At 44.1% G+C, this 17,384-nt stretch overlaps 1 protein-coding gene and 1 long non-coding RNA gene across 2 annotated transcripts in view; one reads left to right on the forward strand and one right to left on the reverse strand.

Annotated features, from left to right (window-relative positions):
• Positions 1-16,482, reverse strand: part of tmprss15 (transmembrane serine protease 15) — a 42,072-nt gene extending 25,590 nt beyond the window's left edge. Inside the window, exons 1-8 of the mRNA XM_085471286.1 lie at positions 16,421-16,482; positions 15,784-15,896; positions 15,581-15,705; positions 15,354-15,421; positions 15,102-15,244; positions 10,054-10,182; positions 9,861-9,980; positions 9,197-9,302 (exon numbers count right to left, since the gene is read on the reverse strand). Coding sequence (XP_085327412.1) covers positions 9,197-9,302; positions 9,861-9,980; positions 10,054-10,182; positions 15,102-15,244; positions 15,354-15,421; positions 15,581-15,705; positions 15,784-15,895 — 803 coding nt within the window. The 5' untranslated portion in view covers position 15,896; positions 16,421-16,482. The remainder of the gene's footprint in view (positions 1-9,196; positions 9,303-9,860; positions 9,981-10,053; positions 10,183-15,101; positions 15,245-15,353; positions 15,422-15,580; positions 15,706-15,783; positions 15,897-16,420) is intronic.
• On the forward strand, positions 275-1,867 carry LOC146701004 (uncharacterized). Its single transcript, XR_014922689.1, has 3 exons — positions 275-432; positions 509-570; positions 1,198-1,867. It is a non-coding gene; the product is annotated as an uncharacterized LOC146701004 (long non-coding RNA).
• Positions 16,483-17,384: the final 902 nt, after the last annotated feature.

The raw sequence follows: 17,384 nt of genomic DNA on the forward strand, positions 1-17,384 counted from the left end.
AATGCCGGCAGGGGCTGAGCCTTGTAACAGTTCTTGAACAGGGTCTAGCAGTGGTCTAATGTCCTCGTGGGGCAGTTGATGTGCTGGTGAAGGTTGTGAAATGCCCGTTTGAGATTCACTCTGTTAAAATCTCCCATAACAATGAGTGCGGCATCTCGGTGAAGTGTTTGTTGATGTGTGAGAGCCTCATGTAGCTCACATAAGGCATGTTACTGTGTGTGTGTGTAACCCATGTGAAATACAGGGCTTCAAAATCCCTTTTTGTAATCTAAGGCTATAGCCTGTTATTGTCACAAGGGGGCGCTGTGATGCAGTCTTGTGTTCTGATGACCTTGCGTCTAGTGCGCAGGAAGTATTACCTCTCTCTTCCTGTGAGATTTTCCCTCTGATGGCGGTCAAGTACGTGTCGGAGCGCATGGAAAAAGTATCTTGGTGTGCAATACTGCAACCCGGTTAATGAGACCAGATTGTTTTACGTATAAATGCTAATAAGGTACTCTTTTATTAGGCCCCGAACTCTGACCACAAAGGGAATAACGTCTGTCAAGTTATTTGTGTCTGAAAATCCCGGTGAGTCACGTGCTTTCGTTAGCTACCTGTTAAGTTAGATAATGTATTTCACTAGCTGATTCAGCTCAGAAACCTTTGAACAAAAACCAATCGGGAGCTATGAGAATCTGGCGTGTTGTTTCACTTCTCCTGTTGTTCTTTACAGTGTGTTATAAGTGTTGAATGCTTTGAGCTAAACGATGCCGATGCTAGATGCGATGCTAGCTGCTAATAGCTGTTAGCCACCCCACCCCGCTGAAGCCATATTCCGATCGGGGAGGTATTCAAGTAGAAGCAATAGCTCTGTTTATATTAGAATGGTTATGTCTTAATAGATATGAGCATATTTCAAGTTTAATAGTATTTGCACTGAATTAAGTTACATTTTCTTGTAAGCCTTAAGGATGAATGTCACTTTCATTGCTATGACTGTTTACATTACTGTTTAAGCTGCTGATGTTCTTTGTTGTGATATAATTTTGATAAAATTGTTGATACTGGTACAAACAAGTTACTGTAACTCTTGTAACTTGGTAAAGCTAAAGGGAATGCCATTTGTGATTAATACATTTGGAAAAGAAGTTAATGAGCTCATGTTAAGAACACAAAATGGGAAAAGAAATTGATTGTTCTGCACTGTTTGTGTAGATTGGTTTTTTTGAACTACTAGAAGAATTCTGGAGAACCACTGACGGCGAGAACAGCCCAAATGAGATCCTGGATGATCGTGAAATGGTGTGGCCAGCCATGCGATCGGATTGTGGGATTTGCCTGAGAAACTGATTCAAGCAACCCTGGATTACAGATAAGCCCTATGCACTACTTTTCCTACCCGGATAATAGGGTTTGCACACTGACAATTCCCCTACAGTACACCTGTTTGGGTTTTCAACGACTTTAAAGGACAATTCAAACTTCACAACAGGAACACTTTAATCTGTTTCATTCATTCCCAAGAGCTCTGATACTGTTCAGTATAAATCTTCCATTTAAATGTCTTTATTTTGTTTTGTTTTACATGTATTCACCTTTAAAATGCACTATTAGTGTGCAATTTGGGTTATTGTGTTGTATATGTATATAAATGGTACTGAGGCAATAAAGGTCCCAGTTATTCATTTCCAAGCCAACTCCTTTTGTGAGTCCCCAAAACAAAACCTCCTCCTGAACCTAGTAAGATGTCTAGGGTCTCTATTTGAAGTGAGAGTGTACTGGTCCTGAGTAGAGGCGCTACATGTGTTACAGGGACCTATTAGGACATCCTGATATTAATGAATTACAGTAAATGGCCTGTATTTATATAGCACTTTACTTAGTCCCTATGGACCCCAAAGCGCTTTACACATTCAGTCATCCACCCATTCACACACACTGGTGATGGCAAGCTACACTGTAGCCAGAGCTGCCCTGGGGTGCACTGACAGAGGCGAGGCTGCCGGACACTGGCGCCACCGGGCCCTCTGACCAGTAGGCAGTGTTGGGGAGTAACGGAATACATGTACCGCCGTTACGTATTTAAAATACAAAATATGAGTAACTGTATTCCGTTACAGTTACCGTTTAAAAAGGTGGTATTCAGAATACAGTTACTTTGTTGAAATAAATGGATTACACTGCGGTACTTTCCTGTTTCATTTTGTCGCGGGTCAGGACTGTTTGGGTTTTGTTTGACAGCTACGTTCTGTTGTTCCAGGCGGCAGCGTTACGGTTGCCATGGTTACAGGGCGATGCTCTCTCTCTCTGCGACTGTGTGTTTCCTGGGTGAGAGAGTGCCTTTTCGTTGTTGTTGTTGTTGTGCTAAGCTAACAGGCAGAATGCTACAAGCATAGCTCTAAAGAATGTAGCATCATGGGCAGTGTAGTCCGTGCTGCAGGGAGAAGGGACTGCCATACACGTTATGTGTCTGTGAGCGCGAGGAGGGAGAAAAAGGGGAGTGGAAAGGTACGAGTTGTCATCGAGCAAAAACGGGAGCTGGAAGCATGTAAATATAATAATAACCACTTCAGCCAAGAAGAGAGCCTGACGAGCCCAGTTGTAAGTAAGCTATTAAGACTCGACTGTACACCGTGTTCGTGTTTTCCTCCGAAAACAATAAGTTCCGTTGGAGCCTTTCAACGCCTCACTGTCTCTCGCAAGAAAAGTTGACTCACACAACAAAGTAAAGCTATTTTTCGGCTACGAGCCGACAGGGACCCCGCCGTATTAGTCAGAGGTCCCTTTACTACAGTTTGGAGTTGCGGACCTTCAGTAATAGTAATAAATCACACAGCAATAGTACATTCATGTTGTTGTAAAAAGCATGGTAATATATTAAGTAATCCAAAGTATTCAGAATACGTTACTGTCATTGAGTAACGTAACGGAATACGTTACAGAATACATTTTGGGGCATGTATTCTGTATTCTGTAATGGAATACATTTTAAAAGTAACCTTCCCAACCCTGCCAGTAGGCAACAGATGAAGTGTCTTGCCAGTGGTTTGTATCATATCTATCTAATAGACTCCAGTTTGTGCATGTAAATGGAGAGTCCTCTTCACACACTGAGGTTAATTATGGAGTTGCACAGGGTTCAGTGCTAGGACCAATTCTGTTTACATTATACATGCTTCCCTTAGGCAGCATCATTAGAAGACATAGCATACATTTACACTGCTATGCAGATGACACCCAGCTCTATCTGTCCATGAAGCCAGATAACACACACCAATGAGTTAAACTGCAGGAATGTCTTAAAGACATAAAGACCTGGATGGCCGCTAACTTTCTGCTTCTTAATTCAGATCAAACTGAGGTTATTGTACTCGTCCCTAAAAAGCTTAGAGATATGGTATCTAACCAGATTCTTACTCTGGATGGCATTACCTTGGCCTCCAGTAACGCTGTGAGGAACCTTGGAGTCATTTTTGACCAGGACGTGTCCTTCAACGCACATATTAAACAAATATGTAAGACTGCTTTCTTCCATTTATGCAGTGACGCTGAAAAACTAGTTCATCCCTCTAGCAGATCATTACATGAAGGAACCTTTTAAAAAAACAAGCGCGTACATGCTCACAGGTGTACACACTGGTGCTCACACACACAAACTACACCCTTTTTGGCTCCTACCTCAAAGCACACTGTGTGCTGTTGATCTTATGTGCTGCACAATAATGTTTAATATTTAGTATTTACTGTCATATTCCCATATTCAAATTCAAATTCAAATTCAAATTTTATTTGTCACACACACACAACCATACACAGTATGACATGGGGGTGAAATGCTTGTAGCTGTACAATGCCCGACCATTAAATGACAGAAGAAAGTTTTACAATATTTACAATTTACTACAAAAATTTACAAATTAACTTAGGAAATTACAGTAAAGAATGTGCAAATAGCAGAAGAGATTATAAAGATAAGGATTATAAATTATAGGAATTATAGGATTATAGGAAATGTGTGGTGGTGCGTGTGGTGACATGTGTGAGAGTCCAGTCTTATAGTGACGTGTTTGGGAGAGTCCAGTCCTACACCTGGTTCAGGGCCCGAATAGCCTGGGGGAAGAAGCTCCTCCTCATTCTCTCTGTTTTGGCCTTAAGGGAGCGGAAGCGCTTCCCAGACCTCAACAGTGAGAAGAGCCCATTGTTGGGATGGGAGAGGTCCATCATAATCTTCCTAGCTTTGGACTTGCACCGCTTGGTGTAGATGGACAGCAGGTCAGGGAGCTCTGATTGAATGATGCGTTCTGCCGAGCGCACCACCCTTTGCAGATCTCGTCTGTCCTGCTTGGTGCTGTTCCCAAACCAAACCATATATCATTGTGATGTTGTTTATTCTATTACTCTTGTTCTCTTCTCCTTGTTTTCTTTTTTCTTTCTCAGCAGGTGATCCAGGTGATCGATATATGCATTTTTTTTCTCTGCCCATTCTGTTGGTTTTTGTTTTTTGCCCTTCTCCCCCGCCCCTCTTCTCAGCTGTTTCTCTTTCCCTCTTTCTTTCTCCCCAGTCAAGTCTGTCCCGTATTCAGCAAGTGAAAATAAAATAAACAATAAAAAGTGAATCAAATGGACCATTACGGCAAGGCTGGGATGGTCAATTTGGTAAAGTAAATCCGTTGGGCATCTTTCTTTGCCTTTAGACAATAATTCTGATGGCAAAAGAGCCAAACGGGACAGGCAAAAAAAAAAAAAGAAAAAAGAAAAAGAAAAACTAGTTCATGCATTTATTACTTCCAGGCTGGACGACTGTAATTCATTATTATCAGGATGTCCTAAAAACTCCCTGAAAAGCCTTCAGCTAATCCAAAATGCTGCAGCAAGAGTCCTGACAGGGACTAGAAAGAGAGAGCAGATTTCTCCTGTTTTGGCTTCCTGTTAAATCCAGAATTCAAAATCCTGCTGCTCACATACAAGGTCTTAAATAATCAGGCCCCATCTTATCTTAATGACCTTGTAGTACCATATCACCCTATTAGAGCACTTCGCTCTCGCTCTGCAGGCCTACTTGTTGTTCCTAGAGTATTTAAAAGTAGAATGGGAGGCAGAGCCTTCAGTTTTCAGGCCCCTCTTCTGTGGAACCAGCTTCCAGTTTGGATTCAGGAGACAGACACTATCTCTACTTTCAAGATTAGGCTTCAAACTTTCCTTTTTGCTAAAGCATATAGTTAGGGCTGGACCAGGTGACCCTGAATCCTCCCTTAGTTATGCTGCAATAGACGTAGGCTGCCGGGGATTCCCATCATGCATTGAGTTTCTCCTTTCCAGTCACCTTTCTCACTCACTATGTGTTAACAGACCTCTCTGCAATGAATCATATCTGTTATTAACCTCTGTCTCTCTTCCACAGCATGTCTTTATCCTGTCTTCCTTCTTTCACCCCAACCAATCACAGCAGATGGCCCCGCCCCTCCCTGAGCCTGGTTCTGCTGGAGGTTTCTTCCTGTTAAAAGGGAGTTTTTCCTTCCCACTGTCGTCAAAGTGCTGCTCATAGGGGGTCATATGATTGTTGGGTTTTTCTCTGTATCTATGAAGCGCCTTGAGGCGACTTTTGTTGTGATTTGGCGCTATATAAATAAAATTGAATTGAATTATCCCAGTTTTAATCTCTTTACATTTCCTACCAGTACATTTTAGAATTTATTTTAAAAATGTAATCCTTGGAGTTCAAGCTCCAGCCTGTATTTCTGAACTTCAAGGACCCTACATCTCTTGCAGTTTTAGATCTTCCAGTCAGAAACTGTTACAAGGTGTGAAAAAAAGTCATTATCAGCAGAGGTTTCAGGTAAAACCATTGTGAGACCCTGCCTCACCCTATCATGAAACTTGTGATAGTGTCTGGGATGGCATCTCAAAACCGGATTGTAGGAGGCAGACCTCTTTCAATCCATCTGTCTTCTCTGTCCAAAATCTTTTCCTGTTGATGTGGCTCTTCTATCTTGTGACTGTTTGGTTTCTCCAATGTAGAGTTCTGAGCATTCCTCGCTGCACTGCACATACACTGTGTTGTTAGGTTTGTGTTTGGGATGAACCAGTTTGTGTCTGAGTGTGTGGCTAGGTCTGAAGTACACTGGGATGTCGTGCTTGGAGAAGACTCTCCTGAGTTTCTCTGATAAACTTGCTACATCAGGGATGATGATGTTGTTCTGTTTGTCCTTCTGATCCTCCCTCGTTGGTGTCTGATGTTCTTTTCTGTGCATCATTGCTGATTTGAATGCCTTGGAATGCCTTGCCTCAAGGCTTAGAGTGAACATTTTCTGCCCGGTGGTGTAGGGTCCTGATTATTCCAAGTTTGTGTTCCAGAGGGTGGTGGGAGTCAAAGAGGAGGCACTAGTCTGTGTGTGGGCTTCCGGTAAACTTCGGTGTTGAGGTTTCCATTCTCCTCAATGTGCATGGCACAGTCCAGAAACAGCAATCAGTTATCCTTTGTGTCTCACCTGGTGAACTTTATGTTTTTATCCACTGAGTTGATGTGAGCAGTGAAGGATTCCACTTCTTGGGTTTTGATTTTGACCCAGGTTTAAAAGGGAGTTTTTCCTTCCCACTGTCACTGAAATGCTTGCTCATAGGGGGTCATATGTTTGTTGGGTTTTTCTCTGTATGTATTATTGTAGGGTCTAACTTACAATATAAAGTGCCTTGAGGTGACTGTTGCTGTGATTTGGTGCTGTATAAATAAAGATAAATTTCATTGAAAAAGTTGATTTGAATAAGGGCTCGGAAATGTTGTAGGTGGCTGAGTTTATACTGGTAGAAATGGGTCTGAGTGGGACTCCTTTGTGGAGCTTCAACTTACATGTTATAGCATAGTATGTAGGGTGGTTGTTGGAATTTATTTTTTTATCTTTAAGGCTAATATCTAACAATTAGCATCCCATATTTTGTGCTTTTCCCCCCCCACTGCACACAGTGTATAGTAGAATAGTTTTGGAATCACTCTCATACTAACAGACAGGGAGAGGGCCATTCTTTGGGCCATAAACCTACTGAAATACGCTCTACTCCCATTCTTTAACTGTACAGGCATGACCGGATGACAAGAGGTGGTTGTCATGGTAATGGGAGTGTTGCCTGTAGAATGGTCATCTCAAAATAAGGAGATGTCGGGAAAGTTGCAGAAGAAGAAACATGAGCCGACATCAGACCTAAGGCCACCCTCAACTCTTTTGATCAACCATGTTAACATTTTGTTTTTTTGACCTGCAATAAAAAGTGTTTACTGCATGGGGGCGGCAGCTTTTTGTCTCTGAGCCAGAGAGGACATCCATGGCTCCATGTAAAACAATTTAAAATTCTAACAATTTTCATACTAAGTTGTGAAAATAATTGGAGCATATTTTTCTTCGCTATCATAAAAAGCCTAACACGGTCAATGCCTTTATCTTCTTCAAGTTGTTGTAGGCAACTGATGACTGTCTTTTTGTGGGATGCTGTTTTAAGGCTTCATAGGTATGTTTGTCACTGGGGAGTGTAGTATTTTCTGTGTGATTATCAGATTTGTTTGGTGCACCTCCCACGCTCAGGGAAGTGACAGCCTTCTTTTCTTGAATTGTGAAGTTAGACAGAGGAATTATTGCAGTGGAGAGAGTAGCTGAAACCTTCATCGTGATTTGCTCTGTTCAGGTTGTGTTCATTTATTATTCCCTATGGTTTGATGAGATCCACTCTGACCAACTGTTTTTGTTTGCAGTGTATAACATTTCCAAAGTTGCCCTTCTTTTCCTTTAATGTCTTGGACCATCCAAGCCTTGATCCGAACTCTTCCACGGCATGCATTTTTTATTTCTCTTTGATATTTGGGCATATTGGGACCCGATGAATGTAAAAACAAAGAATTACCAGATGGTTTTTTTTTTACCTTGTTTGTGTTTTTAAGAAAAATAAGAGCCACATATGAGGATATTCGTTTAAAATTTTGATAGAACAGTAGCAGTATAATGTCCTCGTAACCAAAATGTGATATCCACATATGTGGACGCCAGGTCCTAGGAGGTTAAAAAAGTAGGGGAGGAGTGTTTTAAGGCTGATTTATCTTGTTCTGGAGTACATCTATTTGTTAGGTGTCGCTGTGTGCAGACAGGAATAGGACCCAAGGTGCAGACTCCGGAGACAGTCGTGAACTCAAAAAGGCTTTAATTTGGTACTCAAAATATAACATAACTGAAAAAACTCAAAACAAACTTAAACTGGAGGAATGACAGAACACACAGCTAGGAAAACGGTAGATCGCGACACGGACACAGAGAAACACTGGGCTTAAATACACAGAGGGAGCAATCAGGGAATGGGTAACAGGAGGGAAACACAGCTGGGACAAATCAGAACTGACGAGACCAAAGAAGCGTAAACTGAACACACTGAGATAAGACACAGACCTTCAAAGTAAAACAGGAAACGCATAACACAGACTGAACAAAGACACAGACTCACATGCAGGCACTACAAAGGGAACAGAGACGTGGGAACAGGGCAGACACAAACACTGACTGAACACGGGGATATAGGAACTTAAGATACACATAGACGCGAACTAGACAAGGGGATGCAGGTGATAGGGGAGACAGAGCAACTAAAGACGACAGAGACATAAGCCATAAGACAGAACTCAAAGAAACCAAAAACTAGAAATTATAAATAATAACATAAACTCAAAAACCCTGGGTCGACGACCCAGGCATCCTAACACTATTGTGAAATGGGCCTGTCTTATCCTTTTTCTGAAACCTGACTGAAACTTTTCAAATAAGCCATTCCTCTGCAAATGACCTGTTAGCAATTACCCTTTCAAGAATGTTTGATATGAAAGGAAGGTTGGAGGTTGGCCTGTAATTAGCTAATAATTATAATTGGTATAATTGCCGGGTCTGGAGATGGTTTTTTTAAGTAACGGTTTAACTACTGCCAACTTGAAGGCCTGTGGTACATAACCGATTATTAGAGATAGGTTGATCATATTTAAGATTGAAGAATTAATTAATGGCAGGACTTCTCTGAGACCCAGACCGAGGACATGCTGGAGAGATTGTATGTGTCGGCTGGCCTGAGAACGCCTCGGTGTGTGTTACAATGTGTGTGTTACAGTGCGTGTTACAAAGTGCATTATAGAGTGTGCGTTATAGTGTGTGTTACAGAGTGTGTTACAGTGTGTGTATACCAGTCTAACCTGATGATCCAGCGACAGAAGCTGCTGCTGTTGTATTTGTCTGCCTTTGATGAACTGAACAACCCGCTCGGGCCCCTCAGCACAAACTGTCCGTCACATGCTGTTGCTATAAAGACAAGAGTGATGACATCATCACAGGAAGTTAAATGTTTTTAATGAACACTGTGCCCAACCACGTCTATCCCATGTGTACAGGAAAGCATTTGTGGAGATGTTTCTTTAAGAGAGCTTCTGCTTGTGCTATTTACTGTTTGGGATTAAACTGGGTAGTTTCAATCAGAGAGCCATGGTTACAGTGTAACAGCACAGTCTATTCTACGCTCTGGAAACAAGTGGACCTTTTACATCAACACAACAGACACTAAACTGACCAAAGAGACAGCAAACACAGGAAAAGTGCCCAGTGACATACTGATGAGTTATACACAGCTGCTGTTATTAAACCAGTGAGGCAACCTGGTCTCAGAGCTAAAGCACAGGAGGCGCTGATGGTCTTTATAACAGCGCTCTGAATGCACCACAGCAAAGCCCAGTGCTACTCATCCTCCTGATCATCTCCAGACCATCACACAGACACACACACTCACTCTCAGTGATTCTGCACAGGAGCTCTACAGGTAAACCTCACCACAAACGTCAGATATAAAGAGAAATCGTCACTGACCACAGAGAGCATCAGTTTCATCAGAGGCATCAGGACAGTCGTCCACTCCATCACATAGCTGACTAGTCAGAATACACGTCATCTCATCAGCACAGGAAGTTTGATAAGGGCCACACGTTCCTACAGACATGAGCAGAAAAATGTTAAAATGTCTGCATGAACATCTGGAAGGATGCAGCTGAAGGGGCATCACCTCCTGTAGGGTTGATGCTGGTCCCTGCAGAGGCTGTTGTTCCAGATGTTCGAGATGCAGTTATAGCTGCAGATGTTGTTGCTGCAGATGTTGTTCCAGATGCAGATGTTGTTTCAGATGCCGTTATTTCTGTAGATGTTGTTCCAGATGGAAAAGAATAAAATACAATAGAATAGCACTGTATTGCCAACAAAATTATGGTTGCTCCACACCAATTGTGCTGGAGTAAAGTATAAATAGGAGACAGGAGAAATATATGCTATCAAGAGAAAGGCACACATTGCAGAACAAAGTGCGTGGAAGCAGCATGGAGAAAAGACTTCGACTGAGTACCAAGTCTGTGTGTGTTTCCTGAGTGATGAGGGTTACACAGACCAAATTCAAATCAAATTCAAATTTTATTTGTCACACACACACAACCATACACAGTATGACATGGGGGTGAAATGCTTGTAGCTGTACAATGCCCGACCATTAAATGACAGAAGAAAAGTTTTACAATATTTACAATTTACAGGTTACTACAGAATTTACAAATTAACTTAGGAATTTACAGTAAAGAATGTGCAAATAGCAGAAGAGATTATAAAGATTATAAATTATAGGAATTATAGGATTATAGGAAATGTGTGGTGGTGCGTGTGGTGACGTGTGTGAGAGTCCAGTCTTATAGTGACGTGTTTGGGAGAGTCCAGTCCTACACCTGGTTCAGGCCCCGAATAGCCTGGGGGAAGAAGCTCCTCCTCATTCTCTCTGTTTTGGCCTTAAGCGCTTCCCAGACCTCAACAGTGAGAAGAGTCCATTGTTGGGATGGGAGAGGTCCATCATAATCTTCCTAGCTTTGGACTTGCACCGCTTGGTGTAGATGGACAGCAGGTCAGGGAGCTCTGATTGAATGATGCGTTCGGCCGAGCGTACCACCCTTTGCAGATCTCGTCTGTCCTGCTTGGTGCTGTTCCCAAACCAGGTGCAGATGTTTTCCGTCAGGATGCTCTCGATGGTGCAGGAGTAGAAGTTCTTGAGCACCTTCAGTGGCAGATGGAAGTCTCTAAGTCTTCTGAGGAAGAAGAGACGCTGCCGGGCTTTCTTAACCAGGGTGTTGATGTGACAGGACCATGACAGGTCCTGAGTGATGTGGACACCCAGGTATCGGAAACTGTCCACTCTCTCCACTGGCGTGCCACTGATGATGAGGGGTTTGTAATTCCTCGCCTGCTTTGTAGTGAAGTCCACGATCAGCTCCTTAGTCTTGCTGATGTTTAGGAGGAGGTTATTCTCCTGGCACCAGGTCTCCAGGTTCCTAATCTCCTCCAGGTAGGCCGTCTCGATGTTGTCGGAGATCAGGTCCACAACAGCAGTGTCGTCAGCAAACTTGACAATGGAGGTGGTGTCGGATGTGGCTACACAGTCATAAGTGTACAGTGAGTACAGCAGGGGGCTTAAAACACAGCCCTGAGGCACTCCAGTGCTGAGTGAGATGGAGGGGGAGACTTGTTTTCCCACCCTCACTGATTGGGGTCTGTCTGTGAGGAAGTTGAGGATCCACTGACACAGTGATGAGCTGAGTCCTAGATCTGTCAACTTGGTGAAAAGCTTAGAGGGAATTATTGTGTTGAATGCTGAACTGTAGTCCACGAACAGCATCCTAACATAATTCCCTCTGCCAGTGTCCAGGTGACTCAGGGATGTGTGGAGCAGGTGAGATATGGCATCGTCTGTGGAACGATTAGTCCGGTAAGCAAACTGAAGTGAGTCGATGGTGGCAGGAAGTGAAGAAGTGATGTGATCTCTCATCAGTCTTTCAAAACACTTCATCACAATTGAAGTCAGTGCTACTGGACGGTAGTCATTGTGGCAAGCGGGCTGTTGTTTCTTTGGAACAGGGACAATAATGGACCGTTTGAAGCACGTGGGAACCACAGCTTGGGCCAGGGAGAGGTTGAAGATCTCCGTGAACACCGGTGCTAGCTGGTCAGCGCAGGCTCTAAGGACCCGGCCAGGGATTGCATCTGGTCCTGCTGCCTTCCTGGTGTTCACCCTCCTGAAGGTGTTCCTCACGTCATGCTCTGTGATGACGAATGCATTTTCTTCACTGGTGCACTCCGACCATGGCTCAGATCGGTGGTGGGTTTGACAGGGGTGCGGTGTGGGGAGGTAGTGCTTGTTAACAGTCTGAATGGCTCAGGGTAAGAAGCTATTTGAGTCTGGCGGTGTGGGACTTGACTGACATGAGGCACCAACCGGAGGGCAGTGGGTCAAACAGGTGGTAGACGGGGTGTGAGGGGTCACCTCTGATGGCCCTGGTTTTCCTGAGAAAGGAGGCTCTGGGGTGTTTGAGGGCAGCCAGGGAATTTTTGGGCAGTGTTATGACCCTCTGCACTACCTTTCTGTTCTCAGTCGAGGCCACTGAGTACCAAACACCAGGCAGGAGGAGAGCATGCTCTCCACTGAGGAGCAGAAGGCCAGCAGCAGCTCCTGGTTATTCTTCCTCGGGACACGGAGGAGGTGCAGCTGCTGCTGGGCCTTCTTCACCAGGGCGATGGTGTTGTGGGTCCAGGTGAGATCGGCAGGGAAGTGGGTGCCCAGAAACCTGAAGGTTCAATTTAATTGTATTTATACAGCGCCAACTCACAACACCAGTCGCCTCAAGGCACTTTATATTGTAAGGTAGACCCTACAATAATAAATACAGAGAGTTTGAAGTTTGCAGCTGCTGTTGGGTGTTGGGGGGGCTCTGGGCGTTGTATTGTATTTAGTGAGGGCTTGGATGCCTCTCCACCCTGGCAGAGGTTGTTATCAGTCAGGAAGCACTTGTCATCCACAGTTTTCAGTTAGGATAAACCCAGATGACTTGGTCGCTGTTACATTTTCTAAACAACACTTCATGGAGAAGAACAGACCAAGTGAAGGTCTCCAGGTCCTGCTCCTGAGATCATCATCTGGCCATGATTTAATGACCTGGGTGCTGGGAGAAGTCTGTTTCCTGAGGGGGGTGTAGGCAGGGATGAGGAGCAGAGAGAGGTGGTCAGATTGTCCCACGTGGGGAGGGATGTCGCTCTGTAGGCTTTGTTGCTCTGCATTGCTTCGTAGATGCAGATGTTGTGTTGTCAGGGCTCTCTGTAGAGACAGTCAGAGCTTTACTCTGAAATCACAACCTGGTTCAAAGTCTAATTTGAGCAGCTGAAGAGGAATAACCCATGACTCAGGAGGAATAAACACATGAAGCCGTCCCCACCAGACTGAGACTTTTCTCTGCAGAATCCCGAACATGAACCTGTGAGAACCTGTGCAGGTGAGTCGTGCTGTCAGTGTTTTAGTTTAATGTGTCTGAATGTGAACATGGGTACAGCATTATTACCCTTCCTGTGAGAAATGTTGGGTGGGGGGGGTGGAGCCTATCACAGCTGTCACAGGGAAGGAAGCAGGTCATAACAATCCACTGCATAATAATCATCATTAAAAAAAGTAAACTTAAAGTTAACCTTCAGTTATTTACTGGTAAAAAACATTAAAATAATCCTTATTGGAGACATGTGTGTCAGGTTTGTTTGGGTTAAAGTATGATGGATATCATCTCAGTGGAAGCATCACAGGGCGGGTGCCAAGCACGCTGAAGTCTCCAGTACAATAAAAAATATTGGTATTATACAAACTAATGACATAAACAAAAACATCAGCAAACATCACTCACACGTGTCCCGTTTAACTCGCTGTTGGGTTGTTTTTGTTGCCTTAAAGCTCAGACCTGCACAGGTTCTGTTTTTATCTTTTATGTTCAGCACGTTGAGTGTTTGCATCTCTACTTTCAAGATTAGGCTTCAAACTTTCCTTTTTGCTAAAGCATATAGTTAGGGCTGGACCAGGTGACCCTGAATCCTCCCTTAGTTATGCTGCAATAGACGTAGGCTGCCGGGGATTCCCATGATGCATTGAGTTTTTCCTTTCCAGTCACCTTTCTCACTCACTATGTGTTAACAGACCTCTCTGCATTGAATCATATCTGTTATTAACCTCTGTCTCTCTTCCACAGCATGTCTTTATCCTGTCTTCCTTCTCTCACCCCAACCAATCACAGCAGATGGCCCCGCCCCTCCCTGAGCCTGGTTCTGCTGGAGGTTTCTTCCTGTTAAAAGGGAGTTTTTCCTTCCCACTGTCGCCAAAGTGCTGCTCATAGGGGGTCATATGATTGTTGGGCTTTTCTCTGTATCTATTTTTGTACAATCTACTGTACAATATAAAGCACCTTGAGGCGACTGTTGTTGTGATTTGGCGCTATATAAATAAAATTGAATTGAAAATTGAATTGAATTGAAATTGAGTGTGATGGAATAAAACTGATATGAAATGTTTGGAGGTCTGTGAAACCACCAGAACGTGTAAACTTAGGTTTCACATCTTTCACCTCCAAATTAACAGCTGTTATCTCTGTGACATCACACTGTCATGGTTTCGGCTGTGTGGCAGCCAGGAATTGGACCCAAACGCAAACTCACGGGGACACGGGGGATAAACTCAAAAAGCACAGCTTTATTGCTGGAAAAACAGTTCATAAGTTATAGAAAACTAAACTGGGAAAAACTAAATATAACGCTCACCAGAAAACACAGGGAGAATCACACACAGCATGAGGGAGATGTGGACATAAATACACAGTGGGTTAACGAGGGAAGTGGGAGCACACGGGGAACACAGCTGACACAGATAATCGTAACGAGACAGGGCAGGAGGGAACACAACATGAGGCATACTGACGAGAGACTGTCAAAGTAAAACAGGAAGTACACAGAGGTTCAGACAGGAGGAGAGAGAGAGAGCACAGACATAATGGGCTGGGGAAAACATTGAATGAAACACAAGGAGGAGAGACGAGGGCTCACAGATACAGAGGGGCAGACAGGGGGTAAAAGTCACAAGGGGAAATCAACATTAGGAACAACTTAACAGAGCAACCCAGGAACCGTGGCTTAAATGAAGAACAAAATACAAGAATACATGAAAACTAAGAATGCTGGGCCAGCATGGCCCAGGATCATGACACACACACTCACCTGTGATGCTGATACTCTTTGTGTCGATAACCAAAACTCCACCTTCGATCCCCTGAAGCCCTGCCCCCAGCTGCTGCTCCGCCTCCTTCACATCAATCAGCTGACTGAACCGGAGGGAGAAGGTCACGACCACGCTGCCCCGACTGACGACACAGATCAATAACGAGCATCAATAAACTCGTCATCAGATTTATTAACAGCAGATTAAAGGAACTGATCGATAAAATCAGTTGGGTCGATCAGACATCTGACCTGAAGTCCTGAATCCAACACGACTCATACAGCTGCTGGAGCTCGCTGGTGCTGAACGCCTCAGACACCTGCCGACCAATCAGAGGTGTGTGTTACTTTTCAAGCTAAAACACAATAGCTGCTCCATGAACCTGCTGTCTTTCCACAATACACGCCACTGGCATCTGATTTTTCAGGAAAAAACCGACTGACAACTGTTTTTTCAAAATAAAAGCCTGGGGTCTGACCAGCTGCTGCACGTCGTAGGCCAGAGATTTGAACTGCGGGCTGCTGGAGTTCTTCAACTCTTCGGAGAACACGGCTCCCTCCACGATCGCCATCCGTCCCATCAGCTGCACGGGCTTGGTGGCGCCTTTGCACACAAACAGGAACATCATCGTTATAAAACTTCTGGAGTGATCAGCTGGTTCAAAGCAGACTGCGAGTTTACCTTTGGGCTTCAGGCTCAGCGATGAGACCACGGCCAGGCCAATGCAACAGATGAGCAGAAGTGACGAAACGACGATGAGGAGAATCTCCAGAGATAACAGGCGCCTCTTCATCCTGCATGATCGATACACAATCAATACTCGATCAAACCTATCGATATAATGCCCACCAGGTCACGAGCCACCTCTCTGAGCTCAAGTGTTTCACACTAAAAATGAAGACTTTCCTTTCAAATTAAAACTCCTGCATTTGTCCGCAGACTCACACAGAACCATATTATTCCCACCGTGTACACACAGGAAACACAGAAAACAGAGTAGTGCGCTGCGGCCTGGCCCACAGGATATTACAGCATACATATTTATACACAGAATAAGCTGCATATAACCTGTGCTGCTGTCTGCTGATGGGTTTTATCGTTTTAAACTTCCTGGTTCAGGCTCTCTGGTGTTATCAGCTGCCGTGTTCACTGTTTGAATGAGTGACGCTGTGACTCATTCAACTAAATTCACACTGACAGTAAAGACCGAGATCTGTGTCTGCTACTCTTTGTGCGTAGTACATGTCAGAAACACAGATTCATGGGTATGAAGTTCCCGCGGTCACATTTTAAACTGTTTAGAGGTAAAAGATCTCACCTGCTGCAGACCTCAGATCAGCTGCTCCTTCTCTTTTTCTTCAGGCGTGCAATGACTCGGAATCACAGTGAACGTCTGACTGTAAATCTGATCTGTGATCAGCTTTTATCCAGCTGGAAATGACTAATGACTCATTATCAATACGACAGCTGATAATTAATGATCAACAACACGGGTGCTGTTTGGAGTGCAGAGCCAAAGGAGAAAACACACACACACACTCTCACACACACACACACACACACACACACACACACACACACACACAAAGAGTGTGACCTCTGCTAACCCTGGACTCAGGCATTCTAGGTTATTACCGTACTCCGGTTCTCTGAAGCAGAGGGGCTACTGTGGACCTTTACAGCTTCCACAGGCCTCAGGAGAACAACATGAACCTGCAACATGATCAGTGAAGAACAGAGCTTCATTAGTGAGACCCTGTCTGTAGGTGGATGAGATGAAATGGAAGAAACAGTCCTGAAACAGCTAATAACATAAGAAAAACAGTTTGTGTGTCCATTGTAAGAGAAAGAAGAATGATGTTAATAAAGGCACAACACAAAGGAGGCACTGCAGCATGAATCAGGCTTTGGAAGAGGCCAAAAGAGGCTCTGCACACCAACACCTGAAGTAGCTGGATGCTACCTAGCTGACTTCACAGCTGACCAGGAGAAGAGAGGTCAACTAACTCTGACACAGCACCACAAAGAGCCAAAGGTCACAAACCAATGACAGGAAGAAGTTCATGCAGAGATCTGACTTTAATGACCCCGCAGAGGGCTGATCCACCAATCAGCTCACAAACACTAATGAAGTTTGTAGTAGGCAGACTTCATCATCATCATCATCATCATCATCATCAGGAAACGTGTGAGGTCTGAAGGAGCTTCAGGAGTTTCTTCCTCCTGACACAGATAACTCAGAGGACGCTGACACTGGCTCCTTCCTCCTGTGACTTTATCAC

Source organism: Copadichromis virginalis, linkage group LG10 (genome assembly GCF_057382275.1).
Source record: "Copadichromis virginalis isolate Kocher_CV1m ecotype Utaka linkage group LG10, C_Virginalis_male_GT1.1, whole genome shotgun sequence".
In the NCBI taxonomy this organism is placed as follows: Eukaryota; Metazoa; Chordata; class Actinopteri; order Cichliformes; family Cichlidae; genus Copadichromis; species Copadichromis virginalis.